The sequence below is a fragment of the Amphiura filiformis genome, chromosome 14, assembly GCF_039555335.1.
Source record: "Amphiura filiformis chromosome 14, Afil_fr2py, whole genome shotgun sequence".
Taxonomy (NCBI): domain Eukaryota; kingdom Metazoa; phylum Echinodermata; class Ophiuroidea; order Amphilepidida; family Amphiuridae; genus Amphiura; species Amphiura filiformis.
Window position 1 is genome coordinate 13,020,119 of NC_092641.1, and position 26,286 is coordinate 13,046,404.

General features: G+C 35.2%; 2 protein-coding genes across 2 annotated transcripts in view; both read left to right on the top strand.

Moving 5' to 3' along the window:
* The window catches only part of LOC140169733 (uncharacterized), a 45,622-nt gene extending 31,299 nt beyond the window's left edge, over positions 1–14,323 (top strand). Inside the window, exons 22-33 of the mRNA XM_072193028.1 lie at positions 835–1,017; positions 1,662–1,753; positions 1,956–2,109; positions 6,660–6,794; positions 7,610–7,824; positions 8,509–8,653; positions 10,330–10,368; positions 10,967–11,190; positions 12,437–12,584; positions 13,421–13,459; positions 13,752–13,968; positions 14,206–14,323. Of these exons, the coding sequence (XP_072049129.1) occupies positions 835–1,017; positions 1,662–1,753; positions 1,956–2,109; positions 6,660–6,794; positions 7,610–7,824; positions 8,509–8,653; positions 10,330–10,368; positions 10,967–11,190; positions 12,437–12,584; positions 13,421–13,459; positions 13,752–13,906 (1,529 nt within the window). The 3' untranslated portion in view covers positions 13,907–13,968; positions 14,206–14,323. The remainder of the gene's footprint in view (positions 1–834; positions 1,018–1,661; positions 1,754–1,955; positions 2,110–6,659; positions 6,795–7,609; positions 7,825–8,508; positions 8,654–10,329; positions 10,369–10,966; positions 11,191–12,436; positions 12,585–13,420; positions 13,460–13,751; positions 13,969–14,205) is intronic.
* LOC140169211 (uncharacterized) lies at positions 14,238–25,748 on the top strand. The gene is made up of 11 exons (XM_072192467.1): positions 14,238–14,346; positions 16,106–16,159; positions 16,779–16,951; positions 17,495–17,687; positions 18,267–18,412; positions 19,750–19,851; positions 20,069–20,192; positions 21,167–21,571; positions 22,463–22,619; positions 24,246–24,419; positions 25,592–25,748. Exons 1-11 carry the CDS (start codon positions 14,238–14,240, stop codon positions 25,746–25,748), a joined length of 1,794 nt encoding a protein of 597 aa, XP_072048568.1.
* The last annotated feature ends 538 nt before the right edge of the window (positions 25,749–26,286 follow it).

Below are 26,286 nucleotides of genomic sequence, written 5' to 3' on the forward strand. Positions count from 1 at the left end.
ATGCACATAATAACCATAGCCCTTAAGGGATCTAAATTGAGCGTTTATTGTGTTTCGACAGGATTTTTTGTGGGACATGAGAGCACCTCAGACCTATCGAATTGCATTCTGAATACGAAGCATGTCTTTCTGATATCAAATAATTTTCATTTTTGAAAATCACAATATAATACAAATTTTATGACAAATTATAAAAATTGATATTTTTCAAATTTTTGATATATAACAGTCCTCGAAGTAAATTATATAAATCTAATGATATATTCTTAAAGTGTATGTAGCAGGGAGGAAATGCCGACGGTCAATTGAAAAAAATTGAAAAGACCTAATTTTTTTTGGTGTTTTAGGAAAAAAATCCATATCTTCAATATGAAAGGTCAAAATTTTCAATTGATCGTCGGCTTTTCATCCCACCTACATACGCATAAATCATCAGATTTATAAAATTTACTTCAAGTACTGTTAAATATCAAAAATATCAATTTTTAATGATTTGCCATAAAATGTGTATTAAATTGCGAATTTTAAAAAATCAAAATTATTTGATATCAGAATGACTTTCTTCGTATTCAGAATGCAATTCGATATGTCTGATGTGCTCTAATGTCCCAAAATAAATACTGTCCAAACGTTCATACCCCAGCCCTTAAGGCTGACCAAAGAAATTCAATTTGGGCTGACAGCACAGAATCAGTAGCACAGTGGTTTTTGTCAAAACTGGATTGATTCAGACATTCTGTGCACAGGATCAATAACACATTGCCTATTTCTCATCCTTGGCTGTTGTTATCTGTCTTGTTTCTCACAAGAACGACTTTCCTTTAAATATTACAGATCCATGTAGATATGGAAGTAGTAAACCTCCAGTGAACAACGAAGATTGGCAAATATTAGGGGAAGGTTGTTATGTCTTATTTAAAGACAAGTTAACATTTTACGGCGCCAGAGATAAATGCGGGGAATTAGATGCTACTCTGTCCAGTATTCACAGCGATGAAGAACAACAGCTCCATACAAGTGAGGGAAATAGGAAATAACATACTGTATGTATTGAATTGTCATAATTGACTAATGATGGCGATGTAATCAAACTACAGTTCTTATTGTTTGAATTTGCCTTCGTCGCAAAGGGACGGAAGGGGTAATTACTTATTTTGAGATGTTATTTTGTGTCACGGGGAAAGAAGCATAATTATATAGAGTTACAATTAATTCTTCTAATGTATAATGTATTATTATTGTCGACTACACTAAAAGATCTTCTGGCATTGGCTTTGCAACATCAATATTGGGACCATTGCAACAAATGAGGTGTCATAATGCACACAAATACATTCTGCTTCGGTAGCATATCTTACATTTGGCATACGCCGCTTAGGAAAGGCCATTTTTTAGGAGGGGTAATTACTTTTTGGTAGATGTTTATTACAATTCCTTGGCATTGCGTACGGTGATATTATGCAAAAAGGCTATTTTTAGTCTGGATTGGGTCACAATTCCGTTAGTCTGGGGGTACTTTGTCCAAGCCGTCTGTCTGATGCAATTGCGTTAATATCTAAATAGAACCTCGTCTTGTGCTTTTTCCTAATGATTTGTTTAAAAAGATCTATTATTGATTTGATTCTAATTTCTATTTTGTCATTTTGTTATATTTTGGAAAGGTTCTATGACAGACCAGAGCGCCAAGAGAGCGTGGATCGGATTGAACGACCAAGATATTGAGGAGTTGCATACAAATGCCGATGGCTCAACGGTATGTACAGGTGTTCACCCCATTTTGTTGTTGTTAAGAACTGAGGTATGTAAGGGATACACGGCATGCATCATATCGACTATTTTAAAAAGATAATACGGGAAATTAATGTAGCCATATAACATAAGGATGACCGATGTACTACCAAGGAGTTGGAGAAAGTTTAAAAAATATTATTTTTATATTTGCCCAATTTTTTCAGAGCAATTTCACCTATTGGAGTAATAAAGAACCAAAGTCGGATAGTACTGGAGAAGTCCGGGATTGTGTTTTTCTCAAACTCTCTGACGATGGGAAGTGGAAGACCGCTGATTGTGCAGAAACGATAGCCTTTTTCTGTAAAAAACAAAAGCAAGGTATGTAAATCTTCGTTCAAAACAAGTTCCTGAAAAAAATCGCAGTTTGCAAAATTTCTTGTATACGAATGGTTTAACATACCTCAATGACAGTTTCGTACTGCATCGTAATACTTTCTCAAACTGAATGACAAATAGTCACGGTTAAGTGGCTTGTGACAACATTAATTTCATTTTATATTTAGTAGGAAGTCCGTTGAATCGCCCAGCCGAAAACCAATTTTTTCTATAGTTTTGTATAGTCAGAGGGCGCGCTCACATTATAACGTATAGCGACATGATGTGAGGAATGTTTGTACTTTTTTGGTATCACTAGATAAAGGAGATCCATAGCTAATTGTACCAATTATAATAGTATATTACGTTTATAATAGAAATGGGGGGGGGGCACAACCCCCTTCGTAGTCCATGTTACAAAATATGGCTCAGCAGGACGAGGGTAAAATAAAATAATTGAAGACCTGAGCGCAAGAAGACCGTAAGTCCATTTTCAGATATGATCGTTTAAACTTTTTAAAATAAGATAATTTCTCAGGTACATGTGTATAGGCAAGAAGAATCATTTTGTATATCAACCAAGTAAATATCTGTAATATTGATAGATTTTGTATAGTCAGAGGGCGCGCTCACATTATAACGTATAGCGACATAATGTGAGGAATGTTTGTACTTTTTTGGTATCACTAGATAAAGGAGATCCATAGCTAATTGTACCAATTATAATAGTATATTACGTTTATAATAGAAATGGGGGGCACAACCCCTTCGTAGTCCATGTTACAAAATATGGCTCAGCAGGACGAGGGTAAAATAAAATAATTGAAGACCTGAGCGCAAGAAGACCGTAAGTCCATTTTCAGATATGATCGTTTAAACTTTTTAAAATAAGATAATTTCTCAGGTACATGTGTATAGGCAAGAAGAATCATTTTGCATATCAACCAAGTAAATATCTGTAATATTGATCGATATTGATCGATTTATCAATTTTGGACTTACGGTATTCTTGCGCTCGCATTGAACAAAAGCTTATAACTCCAAACTGAATGCAGATGTTGGAAATATTTAAATAAATTGGTAATCTATGTGCAAAGAGGAGCAATTTGACACCTTGTTTGTTGAACTTGAAGGTTGTTTTAAAATTTGACCTCAGTTGACCTTTAACCGGAAGTGACCCTCTAACTCATTAACCGAGCTCAAAATGATAAATTACATATTTTCGTAATCCTTGTGATGAGACGAGTAATTTGACATGTCTCTTGACGGCATTGGACAATTTTTCATTTTTGACCCCTCTTGACCCCTCACGTGACCCCTATGGGGGGCAAATGTAAACAAAAAATTGTCAACATTTTTGTCTTCATCCAATAACTTCAAAACCACCTGCAACTCAAAAAGTGGACTTACAGTCTTCTTGCGCTTAGGTCTTCTATACTGTTTTTCTCAAAATTTAAAATTAAGATTCTTGTAATATACAATTATTAATTATCCATTTTGCATTTGCATTTACATTTTACATATTTGAACAAATTAATGTTATTATATTAATAATTTGCGTCATGATTCAGCCATTTATACATGTATGTATTTTTATTTATTATGTTTGTTGCTTTATTAATCGGCAGATGACGAATTTTGTAAATATGCAAACAAAGCTTAAGGGCGTACTACACCCATATATTGGTTTGATTGGTCTAAAAAAATATTTTGTCATTTATAGCTAGGCGATATATGCACTGATCATGTGAAATAAGAAAAGAAATGAAAAACATCGAGAAAATGTCGTTTGTCACCTATTTGTCTTAAACTTGGCTGGTTGTTAAGGACGCTTATTTTTAGCGATCCACGTAGTCTCCTTCACAACCGGTTTGTTTCTGCCGTTTCTAACATTCATCGATATTCACATACAGTATTAGACTCGCTACCAGTCCAAAATACGACCTGCCTATGTATATTTAGGGCTGACACGTCATTTGTATTACCAATAGGAAATACACAGGTCAGACTTTTGAAAATAATTCTTTAAGATTTGGTCAAAAAATTAGTAGCCGCCTCATTATGCTATATCTAATCAGACATTTTGTCGAAATCAAATTAAGGATCGAATGCGTTTTAGTGTCCAAAAAGGCAAAATTACCGTCAAACTTTCGCCGAATTCTGCAACTATTGCGAAGCCCTCGAGCGGGTGCACAGTTAAATCGGGAATAAAAATATCCGACCTTTGTGATAAAAAACAACAAATTACAACTTTGGACCATGTTTGGACGTACTATAGGCAAAAAAACACTATTGCCAAATAACATAGAATAGAACATTTGACATCAACTTGACAAACTAATGAAGAAAATGTGCTCCATAAACATTAGATAAGTGCGCAAAATAATCCCTATTCAAATGCGTGTATAAAACTGAACAGAGCCGGACGGATACTATAGACTACCGCATAATTTCAAAGTTCTCGTGTTGCCAGATTCAAACATCAGCATGTATGCCTAGCGCCTTCTCTTGGTAAAATCCCTGATAAAATCAAGATTGTGACCGTCGTCTTATTAAATTGAATTTTAAGCGTTGGAACTTAACACAAATGACCATACGGGTATGCTCTCCCGGAAGGACTTTGTTGGCATGATTGATGGGGAAAGCAATTCACCACCCCAGATGGCGAGTTGCGATAATATAAACTGAATCAGCGGTGAAAAGCACGAGTATAGGCCTACAATTCCGCAAGTACATTTTAAAGGTGACACGGGAAAATTAAAGTTAAAGGTTATAGCCCGGGGTCATGGGCCTATAACACTACTAATATATTAGGTGATGAAATAAGCAATAGAAATAAACAATTTTGATTTTTCATACTTTCCTGGGATCACTGGATAGGCCTTCAAAATTTGTTTTTTTCCTACTCCATGGCTCCGTAGGCTATTTGCCCAATACGCCGGGATTTGAGCTTAAAAATACCTAAATATATACATACACTAAAACACGGCAACTGGTTATCAGCGAAATTTACTGTCAGCCCTCTGTTATAACGCAATGGATTGTGGGTGACCTAGCAAAATTAGCGTGTGTCAAAATTCGGAATACCGTGGCGACGTGCATAATTCTATGGAATATATTTGATTTTTTTGCCTTGGATAGCGACAATCATAGGTAAGACACGAATAACATTATTCCACTTAAAATATTATATCACTGTATCAATTTTGGAGTTCCTAGTTGAAATGGATTAGACAACAACGGTAAAATAGTTACCAAAATAGGGATTTTAAGCTTTAACGAGCCTTACGGAATGTGGTGGTATAGATGACGAAAAATGCAATTTTTTTCAATTTTGCTGTAATATGGTTGTGATAACCTGTTACCTATGGCTTGATTAAGTTTCAGTGAAATAATGTCGCAAGTTAAAAATACAAAATATAGCTCAACATTGAAAATAGAAGCATTTTAACCAGTTCGTTTTTGATAGATGTGGAACACTGAAAATCACCAAGTTCCTGAAGCCATCAGGAACCACTTATTCCCATTTTACCTATCAACATTATTTCTCTAATGCGTTAGCAACACGTATCCAAAATTTTAACGAAATCCGTTGAAATTAAGCTTTCCAAAATGAAGTGAATTTAAAACACCAGTGATGTACCACCTTTTGGCTTCTATCTAAAAAGCATGTAAGCTACGTTGATACCGATGCCACCAATAGAACGAGAAGATTTGCCCCTTCATTTTTTTCTCATTTCTTCACAAAATGCAAAAAACCGCAAAAAAAATGCAATGGGTGTAGTACCCCCTTAAAATAAACTGCGCCCTAAATGCTCCCATAGATTTAACAATGCTACATATTTATACAGTGACCACAGTGGCTGTTGATATTATATTAAATCTGTGTATATTCCTCACCAGGGCTTAATACTCAATCTACCATGATTATCAGTGGCGTAACCAGTGAGCCCCCGCTCATGATGGCCGTCGGTTCATGAGAAGGTGTTGGTGAAAAATAATTTGGGTGATCAATGGACTAATATTTTACTTTGCTTGTGCACGGTGATGAAAGAAAGAATGGAAAATTGTATCAAAATGTAAAAAATTATTTTTTGTTGTTGCTAGCGCCTGATAACCTTTTTTTTTTTTTTGCTCTTCACTTTTTCAAACCATTGAAAAAAAAATGGGGCAACCATTCACAACTTAATATTTCGCAAAAATATTTCCGTCGGTACATTTACAAGTTGTGCCCCCTCGGTTCCAAAATCCTGGCTGCGCCACTGATGATTATATGTGATAGGGCCCAGATCCTACGTTTATTGAGTATTATAACTACATGTATTAAAATCTTTCCACAGCATCATTGTAACCTTAGAATTCGTATATCGATGTTAATTAGTTCTCCTTCGTTTGCTACACTATTGTCATTGTCGTTTGATATACTGTTGTCATTGTAAAATACTTCTGTCAGTGAGTGAGGCTTATACTAACCCCACATTAGATGACCGTGGCTTAAATCATACTGAATGTAATCATGTTCTTGTATATTATTTTAACACGTACCAATGCAGCTGATGAAAAGCTGGTGCGACCAACCAAACAACTGACAACGGAGCAGCCAACAGAAAACCCGACAACTAAGCAACGGCTAACAACGATGACATCACAGCAACAGACAACACAAGGACAATTTCAAATTGGAACTGGTAATGCTTTAATTTAAATTCTTTACTATCAGTTGTCTTTTGATTGACATTTATTTAATAGTGCTTGGGGGATTTACGATGTACTATGTACCTCACAGGCTTCAAGTAGCTTCCATTTACTTCTGTTTTGTGCCCAAGTTGTACCCATATAGGATCTGAGATCATCACACCATCTTAGTTTTTGTCTTCTCCTTCTTCTTGTTCCTGTTCTTGGCTGCCATTCAGTTAGCCTCTTTGTGACCTGCCCATCTCTACTTTGCCTCTTTGTTCCTTTCAATGTTTTTTTTGACATTTGTTTTTCCCTTCTTTCAACATTCTTTACTTTTATTTGTCACTTATTGTGATATGTAGCATTTTACTGTTTTTCAGTCCTTAATAGTGATTTTAATTTTAAAAGAAACATTAGACAGAGTCAGTCATGTAGTTCTTAGGAAGTAACCTTTGCACAAGGCTTTCGAGTTCACCCGTCACTTGAAATAACCTTGTGGAGTCCCATAGTTCCTAGGAAGTAACCTTTGTACGAGGCATTTTGAGTTCCCCGTCATTTGATAAAACCTTGTGTAGTCATGTATTTCTTAGGAAGTAATTAATTAGGAAGCAATTAGTTATGCAATACAAGCACTGTTTGACTATATGATATGTGACCATCGATTTGGTAGAAAGAAGTGAGTGAAACATTTCATATTATTTTGTAACTTAATGGAACATATCTGGGGAAGTCTTTTTGATCCCAAGAAATGGCCCGCTATAAATGTGCACATAGGTAATGTCTGTTTACCATGAACGGGTTTCTGTTCTTCTTGTTGTCGTAACAGATGTCACCATAGATGTAACAGCTGCAGAGTTTCCATACGAAGTAGAAGACCAAGTTATTCCAGGAGTCGGTAGTTTTAAGATAATCCGTGTTACCAAGGGTGATAGTGTAACGCTGACCTGCAAGACAGCAGCATCGAGTTCTGATAGTATAGTCTGGACACATGAAAACGTACCTATATCATTCAATGGTGTATTAGTTTCTCCGACAGACAATGTAAGATGATGCTTTACACATACTAACAAATCTTCCTTATTTTCATGAAGTGCCCTTCCCGATTCGCCCAGGGTAGCGGCCATGGCAAAATAGCTTCACGCTGAAATAAATTCTATAGTCAAGTGGCCAAGTATATTTTTCTACTTCTGCATGCTTGTTTTTTCATGCAATAATTTAGCAGACATTACGAAAAAAGTCACTGAATAATCCAATTTAATATAATAGTATGTCCCTTACAAACAAATATCAAATCGCTGTACAGTCGGTACGACGAACTAAAACGAGGAAAAACAACATTAACCCCCTGCAGCCTTAGCACTACCTGCCGATCTAACATTGCCTCTGATTGGTCAATGACATGATATCTTCACTTTAATCACCAATTAGAATGGAGATTTGGAAATAATTCACATACATTTTTTTGCGTGGTGAAATTTTTCTAACAATGTTGCTGATTGGTCCGATTGATAATGAAAACTTCTTTTTTGGCCAATCGGCAGGTATAGTTCTCAAGGGGTTCAAAAACACAAACAGAAAGGAAAAGGTTTGCATAAACAAATCTTGACCTTCCTACACTACATTGCATAAGCATAAAGTATTCTTAGGCGACTAGCCCTTGATAAATTATATATATTGTCAATTTCAGTATTGTGATTCCTTATCATTTCACTTATTGGCTTAAAGGTCGCAATCAAAGAGGACACCAGTACCCAGGAATGGGCCCTTACCATAAGTGACATATCGTCATCTGACGAAGGTCAATGGATATGTGCTATATCGGGTGGTCTGGATGTGTCGGCATCTTTTGTAAATTTGACAATAATTTCAGGTAATATAAGATTTAAAGATCATTCTGTAGAGAATTCACAACTTCACACAATCGTTTTACACAAAAATAAAGTTTACATATACAGGGTTCAAAAGAAATAACTTCCCCCTTAAAGTTACAAAACATTTATTTGCATAACTTGACATATATTTTGTTGATTTGAAAAATTCAAAAAGCTGTGAATAGAAGAATCGTTTTTCAACCCTCCCAAAGTTGTTTTATTTGCACAAACAATATTTTTGGTCAAAAATAATCACATTTTCCAAAAATGATGCTTTCAGAAAAAGTTGCACTTTACCACATTATGTACCAAACATATTAATGTTAAGGTTTATTTAATTCTTGGTTTTTTCCTTCACCTTTCTGTCTCCGATCCTTCAGGCACCCATGCAACCATCATTCAATGCAAAGCAAAGATTTGTTGAAGTTAATTTCGGCGTACAATGAGATTTTCTTTGAACTTTTTAATTAGCAGTTGTTTCAAAGTGATAAAATCACTAGGAAGCAGAAATGAGCTCTCCACGCATAAATTTGACCAAGAGTGTGAACATTTACCTGTATTGGGTCAGTTGAAGCATCTTGCATTTTGATTTAAAATGATGGCTTTCTTGGATAAATGTGTAACACTCATGATGATGTGGCCACAAGAGATTGGCTACATGCAGTTAATTGGCTGAATGCTGACTTCCAGCCTCCAATCTTTGTTGGCCATTTCTTCTTTGTCATGTACGCCTTTAATCAAGAGAGCCGTTGCTATACATCTTTGCAACTCTGAACTGTTTCAGTCTACAATTTGCAAGGACATTTTTCATCTCTTCTAGCCAACGAAAGAAATAAGCATCACACTGCAAACCTTATTTCTACTCCTATAGTGATTTTACCATTTTTGAAACACGAACTGAAAACCCCATTCATGGCAAAATTCATGTCAATGAATCATTGTTTTATACTGAAAGATGAATGCATGGTTGACTGAGTAACCGATTACATAAAATTGAAGACAAATTAACTAACAATTTACATTGATCACGTTGATATCGAGAACGTTTTTGTACATTACATGTATAGGATGTTGAAAAGTGCAACTTTTTCTGAAAGCATCATTTTTGGAAAATGTGATTATTTTTGACCAATAAAAATGATTTTCAAAACGAACAAAATTGGGAGGGTAGCAAAAAGATTCCTCTATTTACAGGTTTTTAAATTTTTCAAATCAACCAAATGTATGTCAAGTTATGCAAAGAAATGTTTTGTAATTTTATGGGGGGAGTTATTTCTTTTGAACCCTGTAAGTTTGCGATACACTTGAAATTGGGGCGGGATCCATACATGTAGTAAGGAAGCTGCTACCAACCATGATAACTATAAAACTGCAAAATGAGTTGTATTCATCCCTTAATAATAAAAAAACCCGATTTGTTAATCGAACTTTGACACACCTTACAGTAGCGTTGCTTTCTAATAGTGAACATCTAGTAATTTTGAGTTTGTAACACAAATACCGCACTAGCCTGGGAATAAAATAACAGTTATGCTCATTCACACTTGTGCTTTTGTATTATGTGCGCATACGTTGTTATAATTTCTTGGCTGCAATAAAATACGTTTCGAATAAACCAAATCACTGTAAAATATGTCAAAGAGAAGTAGCCTTGAATTTTTTTATAAAATTTCAGATTCCGGAAATCCTGCGCAAGATACTAGAGACAATGAAGGTATGTCTGATAAAAAATCGTTTTAAAGTTTAATATATGATTTTTAAACTTAAATTATCTGTAACCTTTTTTGTGGTCAAATTTCAAAGTTACTCAAATCATTGCAAGGATTCAGAAAAAGTATAGCTTGACCTACTGTGTTGACCTTAAACCTTGAATATGGCCGGAGTGCCGGGAATTCTTTTTTTGTTAACATCGTGAATGTGTTATATGACCATAAAAGAAAGCTACAAAAGTTGCAAGGTTTGGTAGAGTCCGGGGATGCACATTCAACCCTGGTATCTACTGTACTAGTTGGAGTGAATACTTTAACGGAAGAGGTTTGACATTGATGGTTACCTTCATGAATTGCGTTGTATTCGAATCAGCACTTTGTCATATTAGTCAATTATAATGTTATATATTATAGCCCTTTGGGATTCGAAATTATATAACCATGTTCATTATGTAGTACTCAATAAAATGCGTAAAGAATGCGCTTTGTTGACTAGTCTAGTAATAATTTTGACAGTATAGATAATAAATTAATGTGCAAAGGTGATATTTCTATTTGCCATTAATTATACATGAATTGCTGTTCTTCTCATTGCCTTAACAGATATTACCATAGATGTAACAGTGGCAGACTTTCCATACGAAGAAGAAGAAGAAGAAGAAGGAGACCAAGTATTTACATGGGCCAATAGCTTTAAGAATATCCGTGTTACCAGGGGTGATAGTGTTACGCTGACCTGCAAGACGGTGGCATCGAGTTCGGATAGTGTAGAATGGCTCTATAATTCAGTCTCATTGAATGCTGCATTCCCTATAGCAAAAGACAATGTAAGATAACGCTTTATGCATGCATACTAACGAATACGGGATTACTAGAAACCGTCCTCATTATATTCCGTAGATTGCCTTATGCAATTCGCCAGGGTAGTGACCATGGCAATAGCGGCTTCACGCTGAATATGGTTTTTAGTCGTTATTATACAAAAAAGCCGATTTATACACTATTTTTGTAGCGTACGAATGCAACGCGGTGTCATATAGAAATCATTTTAAACCAAACTAAAGTGAAACAAAACAATTCTTATATTTATAGGTTATGCTATTACAATAATCACATCATGTTGAAGAGAACAAAACGATGGAAGAAGTTCTGAATGCTAGTTTGTTCATGCCATAATTTAATAGACATCAAGAAATAAAGCCAATGAATTATCCAACATAATAACAGTGACAATAAAAAAGATCTGCAAACAAGTCTATACAGCTAACCAAAATGAGGGAAGACAATATTAGCAGATGAAGAGGAAAAACACAAAGATGAAGGAAAATGTGCGCAAAAACAAAATTCTTCTTCATCTCTCATTTAAGTAATCCGATAGCAAGGTCTACACAGTATTTTTGTGAGACCTGAGCGGACACCAGACATGCCAAATTGCAATCTGAATACGAGGAATGTTTTTCTGATATCTAAACTATTTTGATTTTTTGAAATTTGTGATACAATACAAATGTTATGGCAAATTATTTAAAATAAATTATATATTTTTGAATATTTTTGATATTTAACAGTCCTCAAAGTTAACTTTATAGTTTAATGATATGTACTTAAAGGGTATGTAGCTGGGAAGAAGAGGCGTCCATGATTTGAAAATTTAGAATCCCCCCACAAGACTTAAAATTGTTAGGTGTTTTTTTGGAAAAAATGTATATCTTGAATATGAAAGGTCGAAGTTTTCAAATGATGGACGGTTTTTCCTTCCAGCTACATACACTTTACATAATCATTAGATTATCAAGTTTACTTCGAGGATATCAAAAATATCAATTGTTAATAAATTGCCATAAAATTTGTATTATATCGCGAATTTCAAGAAATCAAAGTTATTTGATATCAGAAGGACATTTCTCGTATTCAGAATCCAATGTGCTCCCATGTGGCACAAAAATACTGTGCAAACGTTGCCATCTGACCCCTTAACTACATATAAGTACTATAGTATTCTCAGGCACTGTATAAACTATATTTCCAATTTCAGTATTCTGATTCTTTATCATTTCACTTGTCACCTCAAAGTTCGCAGTCAACAAGGATACCAGTAATCAGGAATGGACTCTGACCATAAATGACGTATCGTCATCTGACGAAGGGTATTGGATGTGTACTAAATCGAGTGGTCGTAATGTGTCGGCGATATCTGTTGTAAATTTGACAATAAAATCAGGTAATATAAGATTAAAAGGATCATTATGTGGAGAACTCACAACTTCACAAACTAAGTTTACTCAAAAAGGAAAGTTAATTTATAACTTCGCGACACATTTGAAAAGTGGCGACTTGAAATTGGGGCGAGATCCATACACTGTTGCCAACCATGGTAACTTTAAAACTGGAAAATGAGCTATACATCTCTTTATAATAATATTAATAATAATTATAATTTTTAGTTTGTAACAAAATACCGCACTAGCCTGGTTCAAGCATGCATTGGGCTATTCCAGTTGAAATCCACACTTCCCCTATGGAGGATTTTGGAAATATCTTCCACAGGGGAGTATGTTTTTCAAATGTAATTGGTCAGGGTTAATCATTTTGAAACCCATACTCCACTTGTACTATGGCTTTACCTATATCTTGCACAAGTGGAGTGAGTATTTCAAATGGAACTGTCATGGGACTATACCCAACTGTCTATTCTATTCAAAACTCATACTCCCTCTGTGGAAGACACAGAGGTAATGCATATTTTAAATGGCATAGCCCATTTAAACAAGAACAAAATGATATTGAGACAAAATAAAAGTTAATAATCAGAAATAAAGGGTGATTATTGTACTGGATTATTGACTGAAGCATATTTTGTACTTTCTTCTCAAAATTATTTTTAAAAACATCTTATTCAATTATCGTAGTAGGGTGACGTTGTGCTCATACACACGTGTTTTGTATTATTTGCGCATAAGTTGTGATGATTTCTTGGCTGCAAAACAATACGTTTCGAATAAACTACTGTATAATATGTTCTATGTCAAGTAGTCTTGCATTTTTCTAAAATTTCAGATTCCGGAAATTCATCGCAAGATACTAGAGACAATGAAGGTATGTCTTATAAAAATACTTTAAGTTTAATGTACGATTTTTAAACTTAAATTATCTGTAACATTTTTTTCTGTGGATTTCCATTAAGTTTAGATAAATGATTTTTGATGTAATCATTTCGATTAAATCTGCAAGAAAAGCAAAATGGATCAAGAAGCGCACGTCTTCTTGTTGAAAAGTTTACATTATCATTCCCCAAACACCAAACAGAAGTTAAACGAATTAACAGAAAGAACCTCTTAATTACACAAATGCTGCACACTTTTGAAACTCTCTTTTCCTCTTATCATAGATACAATAACCATAGGTATTGCCAAAGCAGACCTTCCATTTGCTGTAGAGTCTCAAACTCTTCCAGGAGTCAGTTCGTTCCAGAACCTGCAGGTTACCGAGGAGATACTATTGAGGTGGATTGCGAAGTGTCAATGTGGGATGGTGAGGATATAGTATGGACTCACAGAAATAATCCGATTTCATTTAATGGTATGCTGATTTCTTCAAGGGGAAATGTGAGTGTTTTTTTGTTGTTGTTATTTTAGGGCCATTGTTACGATTTTTATACGAACAATCTTGTCGTCTGTTTGTCGTCTGAAATTTATCGTTACGGATCGTTTCCCTTTTAATTTCTTTCATTTGAATACGGTATGGCAACAATTATACTTTTATATGATCTCTACAAAAACATAATGGCGGCATCAATAATCGATTAAATATTTAACCATCAATAAATTCTACTATTTTTACAGCTTGAAATAACAGAAGATGTCAAAAAACAGGAATGGAGCCTAAAATCAGCGGTATTTCATCAGCAGATGAAGGGCAGTGGATATGCGCCAAATCAGGAGGCGCCTCGCCCACAGCAGGTGTTATGAATTTGACACTCGGCGGTAAGTCAAATTGCTTTACGTTCCTTATCATAATTATTTTGTATGGACGGAGTGAATCTGCCAAAATAGTTTTCGCAGTCGGAGGGCCATCATGCGCGTTTTCCGTTAAAGGTCAAATTATTAACGTACGCGACCTTTGCAAAAATGACCGTCGCACTCTTGGGTATGCTTTTTTACCTTTCCCGCGGAAAACTTCGATTTAAAATGTATCGTATTATGTGTATCCAATCATCTTGGGCAATGTACAAATATTATTGGATTGAAAATATCTTTACAATTCTCTGCTTGATTCCCATTTTGTCTATACTCTTGTAGTTAAAATTCATGATTTTTGCGTATGCTTTACCTTCAAATTTATTTTCGTTGCTAAGGACTTCTAAACCGGATATTTTCTGTCTTAACGCTTTAAACATTCTAATTTTTAGCCAGACAAGTAATTTCAACCTTTATCTATCTTTTAGTCTTTGTCTCAAATTTTGAACTTAAAAATTCAAACTTAAATAATGGATTTAAAATGGTTACTCAGATTCGGCCCATCGACGAAAATTGAGTAAACAACTTCATAACAATACCGAGTGACTTGACACCATAAACGACTACACGCACGCGACTTTATTGCGCCCCAAGCGCACCATTCATTTGCGTTCAGTGAAATACTCGCGCGCAGTTTAACACTGCTCGCATGAATCTTCTCAATGTTGTTGTCGCATGGCCTACTGAATACTGGTATTTTCCCGTCTTGTAAAATACCCTTTTCATCCCGGCAGGTTTTTGTCTTAACCAACCAAAAATAATTTTTTTAATATGAGGATAATAAGCCATGTTTCTAATCATATGCAAATTCCTGATTTATGAACTCGCACCATTTTTATAATATAGTAGTTTTTGTTACTCTTTTATCACAATTCATGACAAACATTTGTGTTTATGTGCCCATATCATATTCCTTGCAAAGTTACGGTATTTTTTGTGAACATATATGGAATGTTGAAAGCCTTTCTTGTAGTTATATATAAAATATATAGCTATTAGGAGTTGTAGAGAGAATTTTGGAAGCTTTTAAAACTGCAACCCAAACCAAGCAAATTTGAATTTTCTTTGTGTGCGTATTCATAGCGTACAGTTTAATAATAGCGCGTCAAAGTTGAATGGCCCTCCAACTGTTCGTAGTGCAAACCAGACTTAAAATGATAGGTGATTAGTTCCTCATCAGATATGCACTAGGTATCACATACGATAATGTAGCATCCACTGCTAAATTCGGATATGCGTATCATCGGCACAAATGCCCATTATTTGTCATTTTATGTTACTTAACAACATTATTTATTTTGACACATTAAATAATGGCAAGACACGTACACCCTTTGCCCTAATGTTATCTCTCAAGATTTATTTCTGAATCTATAACCACTGGATTTATCGTCTCCATTACCAGTCATGGGAGCTATGAGCTTATCCAACTTGGTAACAATGCCTACAGCCACCAGTGCCACAGTCAGTGATGTGTTTAGAGACTGGTTTTCACTTACGATGGTGTAGCATTCCGTAAATTTGTTTAGGTCCAAGAAAGTAGTGTATGTTGGACATACGATGGTCTTGCAGTAGATTAAAAACAACATTAGCGTGCAAGACTATCGTATGTGGCACATTATGATAGTCTTGCAGGCAGGTATTAATAAAATTGCATTGCACTTACGATATTTTATTTTACGATAATTAACAAATAATTAAGCAGTTTTGAAAAATTCTTTTGCAGTTGCAGTTATTGATGTCCTGGATGACAGCGAGAGCCTTGTTCCTGTTGGAGAAGGTATGCATATTTAATTATTGTTTTAAATTACTTTCAAGATGTATAGATCTCATCATCAATTATACATATATTGTCATATTTGACCTTGAGGACTTTTGTCACGCCGTGTCCAATGTTCTGTATTAAGTTGGCTGCACATGTCGAAACGTATGGGCTGTGTACAAACTCTTCTAATACATTTTTTCCTGAAGAGTTTTAACTCTTAAAAAACTACCAAACCATGTTTATTGCCAAACAATGCTTATCAGAAAAGAAATATTTAACAAACACACAAGCACACAAAGGATTAAACAAAGAAAGGTATATTTCATTTGTTCTTAGTACAGATACTACAGTATATAACCCAGATGGATTAATGAATTTTTACTTAAACAGGAAGCCCCGCTTGGCCAGTTCGTCATAGAAGAACTGACCTACACCTGTTACTTTGATGACAGACAGAACAGAATTTACATGGATAAATTTTAACCTTGACAAATTCTCTAAGGAACTTAAAAACTGACGCCGTTTGACTAAAAATTAAACGAGTCATTTCCAACGACTTAAATATGGCGACGAAATATTGATTATTCTTTCTAGCCTAAAGAGTTACTAATAATACTCATCACTTTTATTCCAGAGCGGCTATGTGAACTAGTATCACATGAGGGTCGTTTTCTTTGTCCGGACATTTCATATGAGAAGACCACATTCCCTAATGCATTTGGTCATCGTACCCAAGCTGAGGCTGCGCAGGCATTACGCAGATCTACTTTACAGCTTCTTCCGGAAAATGAGTGTCTTAATAATAAGGTATGTACCATGTAACAGAAAATCATCGACCATTGTGACTATTGTAATAAAACACAGCTTTAGTTCAACTATATTTGACCAACCGTTGTCTGATTAGACTGGTAAGCTTCCATAGAGGCCCTGCATGCTTTTATCGATTGGCTCCAAACAAAGGATTTGAACCGGTGTCCTTTACCGTAATCATGGCGCAGTGCAGTCCATTCAATCAAATATTGTCATCAACCTATTTGATCGTAGTGCATTTGCTATGTGTGTGAGACGAACTGTCGCGGTAGATCGCAATCATGCTTTTGTTGAATGCATTTGAGTAGTCCGCCATATTTATGGTATGATACGCCATATGCACAACCTCTATTAATCTACGGCTGTATTAATCATGCTAATTAGTTAGCTTCCATTCGCGCGTTGTGCTAGTTTTGCCTTTCCTTTTTCGTTTGAATCTGCCACATGATACAATGTTACAATGAATGTACAATATGAATTAGATACATTTCATGAGTAAGCCTCATTTTTAATAATTACTTTTGAATACTTACCTTTTAGAGGTTTGCCTGTGTCATGCATTTTCCACCATGTAAAGAACAAGATGGCATATCAGTCCTTATCCAGCCATGTGCCTCTATCTGTGAAGAGCCTCAATGTAGTGCTATACCATTGCAACCTACACGTGAATTGGACTGTAGTCGATTTCCTACCAACGACGGGCTTCATGCTAAGTGTTGGGATACCAGTAACAGTAAGATGTGAATTTGTATTAACACTCATGACCTTTGTATCACTTCGCAATTTAATATTAGAAGATGTGAAATAAGTAAGTCCCTCGTTTTCAGTTTTAAAAATAGCATAATTAAAAGTGGAGAAGTTTTAAATAGTTCTCTCAACAAATATTTGACTTACTTGATATTTCATCACACATCCATGGGATTTCATCAAAAAGTGAGGTGGGGCGGTAAAACACCTAGTCATGAGACCCACGGGGTAGATAGCATGTGTCTCCCTAATTTGATTAAAGTTGTTTTAAAACCATCTTTTCTTGCTTAATGAGAAGATAAAATTGATACAAAAGCCGCTTACTTTGGTGTAAATGTAACATACCCCCTGAGCACTACCTGCCGATCTAACATTGCCTCTGATTGGTCAATTACATGATATCTTTAATCACCAATGAGAATGAAGCTTTGCAAATAATTCATGATGAAATTATTCTAACAATGTTGCTAATTAGTCCAATTGATAATGAAAACTTGTTTTGACCAATAGGCAGGTAGTTCCTGTCGTATGTTGTTATCATTTTGCTATGTTTAAACTTAATTAGATATATTTGGAGAAAATCTACCTTGCGAGGATGTTCCGTCTGAAATATGCAGGTATCTAGGTTTCCGGAAAACCAAGTTCCCCAATCAATTGAAACATGATAATGCGGAAGAAGCTTTAGCAGCATTCCAGGATAGATCAATTCAGGTAAGTTACGATGGTGATGGTATGATGATGATGGTCTTATGATGACGATGTTGGTGATGATGAATAGTGAATGATGAGGATGCAGATGATGAGCAATGTTTATGATGATAAATATTAATAAAACACTTTTATAAAGCGCATCACATACAAAAACATATCCCAATGCGCTGAACCGTAAAATATTTTCAGTAAACTACAACAAATGTATAGAAAATCAATCAACATGATACTTAAATTTAACATCGGCAAAAATACATTGGCTTAGAAGGGTCGTGACCATCAGAACCGCCACGGCGTGATGAAAAAACAAACAAAAAATGCACAGAAACACAGACTAGTCACCTATTTCCTCGTCACACACTAGTAGAAATTTATAATGAGAATTCTTTCAATGCGATGAGAATTGGACAAATTATGAGAATTGAAAATATTCTCATCAATATGAAACTTTCTCATCCAAATGAACGAGAAATACCAATTAACCACAGGTCACATGGTTTTAAACGAGCAAATTGAACACTTGTGACAGTTTGTTGACACGTTAGATGAGAAAATTTCATAGAAATGAGAAATTTGTCAATTCTCATAGTTGATTCCCTACAAAATACGCATTAAGCAAACGACTTGAGAAATAAATGAATCTTGAGATGTTTCTTAAATTGGTCCAGTAATGAGGGAGATCGTTCCACAGCATTGGAGTAGCGTAAGTAAAAGAATGTTGACCGTATGTGACGGTATTCACTGAGTAGTGGCAAAGTTGAGTGACAGAGCTATATAGATCTGAGAGTGCGTGAAAAGATCTTGGATGCAAGTTGGTGCGAGTCCAATAACGGCTTTGTATGTGTGATTAACAACAATCTGTAAACTATCTTTTGTTTAACTGCATGGCAATAAATGGAAATCGTGTAAGACAGGAGAGATACGTCACCAAGTGGGCAGCGGTGTTTTGGACACGATATATCATACTGATCCTATTGTCACATCTTAGCCAATTGATAATATATGAATCCAAATAAAAGAAAGTTCGCGGAATCCCGTTGCGATGACACAAAGGCGTGTACCAACTTTTCAGCATTTTTTCTGTCCAAATATTTCTGATGCGGCCAATGTTTTTGATGGCAATTAAGATACACCTGCTTGCGAACCTTAAGCACTTATGATGTCAAAGACAGACCTATTATCTGATTATTGTCATGTCACTGTCAGTGCTATTTTACAAATGATTCTGCATGTTTCCTCAAACAAAATCATGATAACATGATTTAATAATAATTAACTTACTAGTTGTCACGTTACATTTTACTATACATCTATCTTGTTTGTTCACATGGTTACAGGAATTGATAGATGATGAATGTTCCCTAGAGCTGGCGAAATTTGCCTGTGCCGCTATTTTCCCTCCGTGTGATAACGGCGAAGTGTCGCAACCGTGTGCCGAGGTAATACAGTGTATCATTAATTTTGTGTCAGGCGAAGATACCGGTTTTTATATATAATACGATTCGCAATTTCATGTGAGTGGATGGAGGGGGAACAGAGTTGTGGTAACGGGATAATCGGTTCATTTCCTTAATGAAATCCGGTCTGGAGTAGAGTATTATATATTTCATTTGATTTTACCGGTAATATTAATTAATATTATTATCTTTTGCTTAGCTATGTCGTCGAAGTTGGAAGAGTTGCAAGAACGTTGCCTCTCGTCTGTCAGTAGAAAAAAGTGACATATTCAAATGTGGTAAATTGTATCCATCAGAAGAGAATGGAGAGAGCTGCATGATGGGTAAGACATTATATCAAAGTTAGCTTGTGAAAGAATTCGTTCCCGTAATGTAATTTTTGTGAGAAGTATAATATACTATAGTGCAGTAGTATTACCTATCGACAACATCATCCCCCCGATTTTTCTCATTGTTGATGAGTTTTTGGTATCATTTAATAGATTATATTTTTCTTATTGCCATCCTCAAATTTGAGAAATCATGAAAATCAGGCTAATAGTGAGTGGTATACCACTTTCGACATTCTGGGTAGGAAAGAATGAATCCGTGAATAAGAGCCGTTTTACTCCCATACCAATTCGCACGAACTAAAATAGGTCCAAAATAATAAGGGGTCCAAAATAATAGAGGGGGCTCTAATAATATACGCTTAAAACAAAAATAAAGAAATACATAAGGGGTGAAATAAATAAAAAGTAAGGCCATATCTTGTCAAGCATGATACGAGGAACATGGAAAAAATATAAGAAAAATGCCCCTACTACAAAATTAATTAATTAATCAATTAACTTATTAATTAGAAATACAATTTTAAAAATCATTTTTTTTTCATTTAAACAAATCATAAAATAAAAGAAAAGTGGGAAATGTACATGATATTACACAAAACTAAAAGGAAATATATCAGGGTCAAATAAAAATAAAAATAATTAGATATTTTGTCACAAGAATGATGGGCGTAGTGGTATGACGAAGCACTCGACGGGAGTCAGGGGAGTGTTGTTTCGGGATGCCGGACCATAATGCAATTGACAAGTATCAACGTATTGGCTTGCAAATTTGGCTAATTATTCACTTTTACGCTGAAAATGATCTCCTTTTCTAACATAGATGCATCAAGGGGACGATATTTGAAATTGTATGTAAGTTTATAGAGAATCCATATCCTAAACCGATAGGGCTACTCCCTTTAATAATCTAGTTTTGGGGCCTTCGAAATTTTTAAAACCAAATTTGTTATTTTTTACCTACACAGAATTTGCACCCCAAGACACACCTACAGAAACGTGTTTCCAATCGGACCACTTTATTTGCGGTGAATTCAGTTCACATACTAGCTTGCCAAATGTCTTTGGTCATAATGATCTTCAAACAGCTGAGCTTGTATCCTACGAATTTCTTCCATTACTGAAATCTGACTGTGTTCCCAACGATAATCTTGCACGGTTCGTTTGTGCCGCCTTTGCTCCTGATGGTGGACCATGCGATACAAATAACCAATCACTACCACTACCTCCATGTAGGGAAGTTTGTGAAGAAATACAGAAAGGAACAAAAGCCTGTATGGAATCGAAACAGTTTGTATGGCCATATGTTGCGTCGTGTGATCAGTTTCCATCTGCAGCCGATGGCACGTGCTCAAATCTTGGCATGGATATTGGTAATTAATATTTGGCTTGCTTTGCGTATGATAATAGGACGATAAAACACTTCACTACCTGAACATTTATTTCCATTTTTATATATTTCAAATTTGAAAAAAAAAAAACACAAAAAACCACTTTGGATAATATTCTGTTAAAATGATAATGATAATTTACAATGGGTGACATGGCTTCCAAATTCCGAGTATGGACGTTGCTGTATGTTTTCAATCAATAAAAAGTTTGGTATCTCGTTTGGTTAGCTCGAAGCCAACATTTATCATCTATCACTCAACAGCGCCAAAGTGAGTATGATGAAAGTAACATCTATTGTGTCAGTGAGTGGAAAAGTGGATTACATGTCGGCTACCTTTACAGCGCGCACGGTTGTTTGATGTGATCATTTTTTTTTTATTTTAACAAAACATTATGTAATGTTCACTTCTAGACCTGGACAATACCAACAGCTCTCACACTAATATATACATTTATACTATTTTTAAGATATATTTTCGTTTCTCTATCAACTTATTCTTCTTTTTCTGCTCTTTTATGGTTATTTTTTATTGTGTAGAAATTGAGGGCGCTATTTAAATTTATTTTAAATTTAATTTATCCAAATAATATATAAGTTATTCCTTACATTTCATGATAATTCTTTTTTTTGGTTGAAAAAGTTACTCTTTTTCTGATGTTTTAATGCCATTATCCCAGTGTCTACCCCTTGTAATAATCAAAACAAGATTTAAGATAAATAGCGCCATGATTGTTCACCTTTTCTTTAAAATGACGTGGTTTTACATACAATCAAACAACCTATAAGTGATTACTTTTATAGGTGTTCATTTCGTCTAATACATAATATAGCCTGGTTGTTGACAATACCAATGTTAATTATTTAACTTCAGAGATGCAACCTGGTCAAGAGGATGAACAAAAGAATAATCAGGGTGAAAAATGTGGCGTCAAGCCTCGTCGATATGACGTCACGTATCTTGGGGAAGATTGTTATTTTCGAGGTTGGGCTGATGTGCAAGGACAAGGAGCAAGTAATGATTACTGTAGGTAAGTAGTTACTTGATTATCTTGAAAAATTAACTGACAGTGGCGTAGCCAGCTTTCTTGGTTAGGGGCAAAGACAAAAATTCTTTCGGGCGGGGGGGGGGTGTTTGGGATCAGAGGATGATTTAAGCACTTCCCAGTGCTCCACTGGGGTCAACTTGCGGTTAGCAGCTGTGTGAGTGAACATGACACCACTGCCCGGTACCACTGCATAAACGTGTATGGTTAAATTTGAATTTGGACTGATATATTTACAATAAAAACACATTCAAAATGTCGGTCGATTTCACATTTTATGTTATCTACAGAAGGTGTGAATTATCCTTTATGCATACATTACTTTAGATCTGAAATCGACTAAGTAATAATGACACACGGGCAATTCTAAAACAACATCTTTTGCACAGACTTCAATGGGATTTGAGAAGTTAAGTGGCAGTTGAAACTCGCGTGATAACATTTTTACAGTGCATGATGGGGCTTCCTTAAATCATCCTCTGGTTTGGGATGAACACGATAATTTTTTCATAAACCGGTTTTTAGGGAGAATGTACGTGAAGTCTTGGAGCTTCAAAATGGCTTTATTGGGAAATTTGGTAATGATTTTGGCACATGATCGGGGTGAATATTGTTGGAAAACAGGCTCATTTCCCGCTTTCTTTTCCCTTGTCTTCCCGATCTTCTCTTTCATTACTTTTGTCAGTAGGGCATTTGTTTCTTTCATTTTTTGCCACCCTCTCAAATGCAAATGAATAAGGCGTCGATTCCTTTTATATATACAGGGTGTATGAAAATAAAGTGTACAGTTTCAAAAGTGTCACTAGATTTGAAAAAGTATAAGGTATTTGGTCAAAATAATTATATTTTGTTGATAGCAGAATCAACATTTTGTCCTCGCACAACTGTGAAATCACTGTCATGACCACTAATAAGGACTTGGTGAATTTTTTGTGAGCCGTGAAGAATGCAGTTGCACGAAGTCAATTTAAATATCATGAAAATCAGAGTTTTACCACTTTCAATACAGTAATTGACAGAACGTTTTGCAGAATTGTTAGGCAAACGTATGATTACAGTGAGTAACACAAAGTGGAATGGCATCTGATCTCCTGATATTACACCTCTGGAGTTTTTCTTGTGTCTGAAATCAAAGGTTTTCACAAGTCATCATGCAGACCTTAATGAAATTCCAGAGCCACAGTATTACACAATTTGCCATCCCCTGGCAGGACGTCTCTCATAAAACGTGGTGCGAATGTCATGTTGATGAGAGCTGACATCTGCATACAGAGGAATGGTAGCCATGCCCTTGTGGCCATGTGAAAGACTGTCAATCACTGTAAAGAAAGTGTTTGTTTAAAAACATGTGGTTTTTATGTTGCTTTGATTTTTAATTGACTTTGCGCAACTGCATTTTACTCGGCTCGCAAAAATAGCCACTGAGTTCTTGTTAGTGGTCACACGCCAGTGATTTTACAGTTATAGGATATGTTGATTCAGCTGTCAACTATAGCATTTTGACCAAATTTTTTTAAATCTAGTAACATTTTTCAAACTGAATACTTTTTTTGATACACCCTGTATATTAAATAAATGGGGAGCATCTGACCAATTATCGTCAATTCACAGGGTTGTCGTTGATGGCGCACAGGAATACTTATCTTGTGCTTTAGCGGGAACAGAAGGGGAAAGTGAGTTTAATTTCAACTCTGCTAATGCCTCACAAGTCTGGATGGATGTCGGGCATAAAGAGACGTGGTATATGAAAGATGAGGATGGTGACGGAAAAGATGATTACTGTCGGTACGTTAAAGTTTAAATTTATTTCTACCTTCAAAAGGTAATAAACAACTATGTTTTATACTAATAAAAATATTGCAGGACGATCATTAACAATTATTACCCGTGATCCAGGTATGCAGGTACGTAGCCCAGAATGTTAAGTTCGCATCAACGGACGAGATTTCATCATTTTGTGAAGTTTCTCAAGTTACAAGAACCACACAGGATATGTCTTTGCAGATGAAGATTAATTTGAATTTTATACTGTTACTTTTAGCGATTCTTAATTTGCGATACCCATTGATACCCTTTAGGCTGTATATCATTAAAAGGTTGAAGACCATGTTGGTTTCTTGAGCAAGAGGATTTTATCGCTGTATTTGTATCATTCCTCTTATTTTATAGTAGAACTACGTGTATTTTCAAACGCTGCTGACAACCAAATGACGATTGAGTAGTTACCCCAGGACATTTAGGATGAGAGATACATAGACTAATCTTTTATTGCAAAATCGTTCTGTTCTGATGAACCCACACTGTAAAAAAATCTTGCAAATTTTACAGTAAAAGTGTGTGCAGCCAATCTGCCAACAAAACCCTGTAAAATGTACAGTATCCTGTAAAAATGAACACACTCAAAATGCTGTAAAATAGGTATATTTGGCGAGTTATTTTAGAGCTTGAGAATGTGTTTAGGATAAAAAATGCTGACTGACTTGAAAAGTCCACCCTTCCCATAGAACAGTTTTTTTACATCGCCTAACTGTAAAATTTACAGTTTCCTGTCAAGAAAATACAGGTGAAACCTGTAAAATTCATCTTTTTTACAGGATACTGTAAATTTTACAGGTTTTGTTGGCAGATTGGCTGCACACACTTTTACTGTAAAATTTAGTCACGTGATATTTAGTACTTAATCGTATAAGTGACCATTCTTACAGTGTAGTGATGATATTGATATTGCTTAAACGTTGAATTATAACTCCAATTTTAATTTCAGCTTTGATAGGCCTAGATAATTTAAACTAAAAAATACAGTATATGCCTGTTTTTATCAATTACAGCCAAATACTGTAAATAATTAGCCTTTTTTACAATATTTTACTGTAAATTTTACTGTAAATTTCACTGTTATTTTTTACAGTGCAATTGCAATTTTCTCCCTCTTACATCATCTTACTGTTCTATTCCAGGTGTGTTGGTGAACGATCCCAGACCTTCGTATCATGTATGAAAGCCGGTCGTACGGGCTTCATAGGAATCTATGATTTTACTCCACCCAATGCTGAGCCCAACTGCCATAACAGAAAAGTCAATCCGTACTTCGGAGTACCGTTACCGCCGCCATAATCTAGACAATTCGAAGTTAATATGCTGAAATATATAGGTTTCAGACAAAGGAAATACAAAAGAAGATCAATATACTTACGATGACGTCATTGGCACATTGGGATAATCAGAGTCATAGACGTCTTTTATAAAAGATGGTTGATTGACACAAACAGATTTCGGCATGGGAGTGTAATAAACATCTCAAAAAAAGTAGCTAACCCCCCTTAAATAATGGCCATTATTCAACAACGGGCTATTGTATTACAAATCTGTAAAATGTTATGGAAGCAGAATTTATTTCTGACACCTCATTTGATACGATAGCCCAGAAAACAATAAAACACCGGTCAATTTAATGTTGTGAGATCCAGATTTGAAAGTTGCACTTGCAACAATACAAAAACAGTCAGATATCATGATATCATTACACACATTGTCATTTTCACTCATTTTTAAACTCATGTGATTTAATGGTTTTTACAAATGTCTCTTGTAACTGTTGTTGTAATGTTCACTTTTCATATCAATTAATATCGGGTGTGGCTTCCTATAAATG

Excerpts from the sequence above, each read along its gene's own strand:
- LOC140169211 (XM_072192467.1), top strand. The coding sequence starts at position 14,238 with ATGGAGCCTAAAATCAGCGGTATTTCATCAGCAGATGAAGGGCAGTGG. Across the intron at positions 19,852-20,068 it reads TGTCGCAACCGTGTGCCGAG|CTATGTCGTCGAAGTTGGAA; the intron begins GTAATACAGTGT and ends TCTTTTGCTTAG. Across the intron at positions 21,572-22,462 it reads AAATCTTGGCATGGATATTG|AGATGCAACCTGGTCAAGAG; the intron begins GTAATTAATATT and ends ATTTAACTTCAG.